Source organism: Nansenia antarctica, assembly GCF_963989245.1.
Source record: "Nansenia antarctica genome assembly, chromosome: 1".
Lineage (NCBI taxonomy): Eukaryota > Metazoa > Chordata > Actinopteri > Argentiniformes > Microstomatidae > Nansenia > Nansenia antarctica.
Window position 1 is genome coordinate 67,914,288 of NC_137674.1, and position 3,416 is coordinate 67,917,703.

General features: G+C 41.3%; 1 protein-coding gene across 1 annotated transcript in view; it reads right to left on the reverse strand.

Moving 5' to 3' along the window:
• Positions 1-335: 335 nt before the first annotated feature.
• Positions 336-3,416, reverse strand: part of hlx1 (H2.0-like homeo box 1) — a 3,153-nt gene continuing 72 nt past the window's right edge. Inside the window, exons 1-3 of the mRNA XM_080536650.1 lie at positions 2,969-3,416; positions 1,820-2,004; positions 336-1,083 (exon numbers count right to left, since the gene is read on the reverse strand). The exon at positions 2,969-3,416 is cut by the window's right edge and continues 72 nt beyond it. Coding sequence (XP_080392776.1) covers positions 760-1,083; positions 1,820-2,004; positions 2,969-3,404 — 945 coding nt within the window. The 5' untranslated portion in view covers positions 3,405-3,416 and the 3' untranslated portion in view covers positions 336-759. The remainder of the gene's footprint in view (positions 1,084-1,819; positions 2,005-2,968) is intronic.

Below are 3,416 nucleotides of genomic sequence, written 5' to 3' on the forward strand. Positions count from 1 at the left end.
CAAGATTTAGATCAATTATTCCTCCATAGAGCGGAACAAAGACGTGTGGAATTATAGGCCATAACGATGAGGAGGTCATTATGTCCTTATGACCGTCGTTGGAAAGAGGAAATACAGTTCAATCTGAATCTGATGACGGCGCTCTCTATTTTAAGGCGTAATTAAAAGATAAAATAGACACGACAAGTAAAAAAAAATAATAATAATAATATTAGTTCTAAGACAAAGGAAGATGAACCGATGAACTGTTGTCAGTAACAATTATAATCATTTGGTGAGGCTAAAATAAGGAAATTATATTAATAATATCAATAATAATAATAATAATAAAATAATTCAAAAGTAAGAAACCTTTTATTTACAATATTTTCAGTGCAAATAATTATTGTTAAAATATACAATGATATCAATACCTCCAGAGAAAATTACATTAACATTGTAATGTTCTGGGATTTCATTAGATGGAGCAAGTGGTTCAGATAAAATTCACAACAGAATATTTCCTTCAATTAAGGAGTCATGCACATTGTAGGCTAGCCATTTATTGACAGAGCTAAGGTGGAGATACGGAGACAGTCCACTACGGCCCTCTCCTTTAAGAGACAGTCCACTATGGCCCTCTCCTTTAAGAGACAGTCCACTATGGCCCTGTTCTTTAAGATGCGTTTCAATTCCAACCTTCGCTCTGCAGGCTTATATCAAAAATACTTATATTAAATTATTAATCTTACATCAAAACAACGAACACAGACAGTTCATTCATATCAACATTTGCGATGAGGCCACTGTGTCTGTTATTGCGGCGACTGGCGTTGCTTCCTCAGTACTCACAGGGGTGGCACCGGTCATGATTACACTAGTCTTGTTATGCTCAGAAATGTCCAGGTCGCTCTTGTCCTCCTGTCCGTCGTCCAGTTCAGACTCACTCGCTTCGCTCTCGCATTCGGACTCCTCGTGCTCCTTGGGCTCGGAGGCCTCGGCCGGGGACTTGTTGTCCGGTGTCTCCTTCTCCTTGTCTTTCTGCGCCTGAGCTTCTTTAGAATGCCGCCACTTCATGCGCCTGTTCTGGAACCACACCTTCACCTGCAGGGGGACAGCACGAGCTCGTTTACACGGCGATCTGAGCGCTACTGACCAATAACTAATGAACTACTGTCTTATTGAATGTCTATTTACTTCTCTTATATTTGCTTTTATTCATTGTCATTTTTCTTTTTCTTACTATGCTCCTCTTGCTGTATTTTTTATAATGTATGTAAAGCACTTTGAATTGCCCCTGTTATGAAATGTGCTATACAAATAAACTTGCCTTGCCAATACAGAAATGTAATTGTGCACCAGGCTAAGTCTGACACTAAAAATGTTGACCGTTTTGATCAGGAAAGTATGGTGAATAACTTGACAATACTTCAGAATCAGTAGAGGATAGAAAAAGTCCTAAAAACAATTATTCAGCAAATAATATTGCCTAATCCGATAGAGTTGTGTAAGATACTAGTTTATGACCTTTGTCTGTGCAATAATTCTATGTAATCGACTTTCATTTCCTCTTCAATTTTCAATTGCGCAACATTTGCCCTACAGTAAACTACAGTAGCCTATATTGCCGGGTGTGTCCGATGAGTGGAGACTTCCTGTCTTAACAATACAAGGCCAAGTTATTGTTAAAGCCTATTGATGTTTTCATTACAAAAAACAAGAACTCTAAAAATAGCTCAGCATATGGGCATAATGCAACTTATTGGTGAATAACTCCATAACAAAATGTCCATACCGTTAATGCCTGAGGCCTAAAGAGGCCTAATTTGCTGCATCTTACCTGTGCATCTGTTAGGCCAAGCATTGCGGCCAGTTGTTTTCTGTCAGGCTTGGTGACATATTTCTGTATTTCGAATCGTTTCTCAAGTCCTTTCCTCTGCAGGTTGGAGAAGACAGCCCTCGACCAAGATCTCTTTCTTTTGTACGTCTGTGGCATTGTGTCTTTTGTAAGGACAGCATAGGGACCTGTGTAAATACAAATACACAGATGTTAAGGAACAATGGTTTTATTCAATCAAACACAATGTTGATAAAGGTATGGTATTTCGGTATTGGTGTATATTAAGCCTAACAGTCAACAGAAAAGTGTCATGCCATCAACATGCCAAGTGTCAATCATGAGCAGTATACAGGCAAGCAGATATATGGCTTGAAATACAATGAGAGAAATATTCGAATACTATGTAAATGAACTGTGCATGGCATCTCCTTGAATGCCCTGCTTATGTGTTAGCCTATAGGACAGCTACACTACCTGGGAAGGTGTCCTGAAACTGATGCTGCCCTGCTTGCCTGCCGGCGGTGCCTAGTGAGCTCATCATGGAGGACGCGTCGGTCATCCCGTCTATGGATGCGAAGTACTGGCTCGCCGAAGGCTGCATGGGGATGTGGATCCCTGACTGACGGTTCGCGCTAACAATGGATGTGAGATCTGTCACAGGACGAGAGATAAATTAGTGGGAATTACCGCAACGTATAATACACGAGGATTATATATATATACATTATATATACACGAGGATGAGCTGCAACGTTTGCAGGAAAAGTGCTATACAAATAAGGGTTATTATTATTATTTGTCAACGGTTAGTTTTTTTCTGTTAAAAAGTGTAGAACAATTTCGTGTGCTTTAATGTTCACTGTCCTAGTTCGTAAAGCAACTAAATGTTCATAGGTTTATTAGGAAGGTTTGTAAATGTGTGAAGGATAAAGTACCACCGTGGTGGTGTTGGTCCTTTCGGTGGTCAGGACGATAAGCCATCTTATAAAATGTAATTGTTCAACATAATGGCATTCTTAAATGTTTCCTTTGACTGACATTAGGAGAGAGTATAATTGTAAATGGCCATGTCGGTGTATAAGTGCTAGTTCAAGCCTAGTTTACTCCAGAGCTTCCAGTGGGACACATCATAAAAAGTTCAACTCTTACCTGTTAAGGAGGACGTCTCCTTTGTCTTTGGGTCGAAGTCTGTTGACAATATCCGATCGATTCCGAACTTGAGGTCCTTGCTGGACGGTGGGGGGGCTTGTTGGCAGTGATGTGCTGTTCTGGTCAGAGAGGTTAGGTGTATTCCGTGTCTGTGATACGGAGACGTGGGGTTCACCCTCGCACCAAAAACGGAAGCCTCCGGCGCCATCGGGGAGGGACGCAGCGGAGAGCCGGAGGAGTGGACCTGAGCGCGGTGTCCCATATGAGCCATGAGGGCCGATGATCCCGGGATATGTTCACCATCTCCAACCTGCAATATGTCTGCGATGCAAAATGAAGGTTTCTTTATCGTATCCATAGCAAAACCACCCGCGCAGTAAGCTGACCATAGACTAAAATTTGATGCGTAAAACGGGTTCAGTCCGGCCGTATACATCCTGGACTCTTT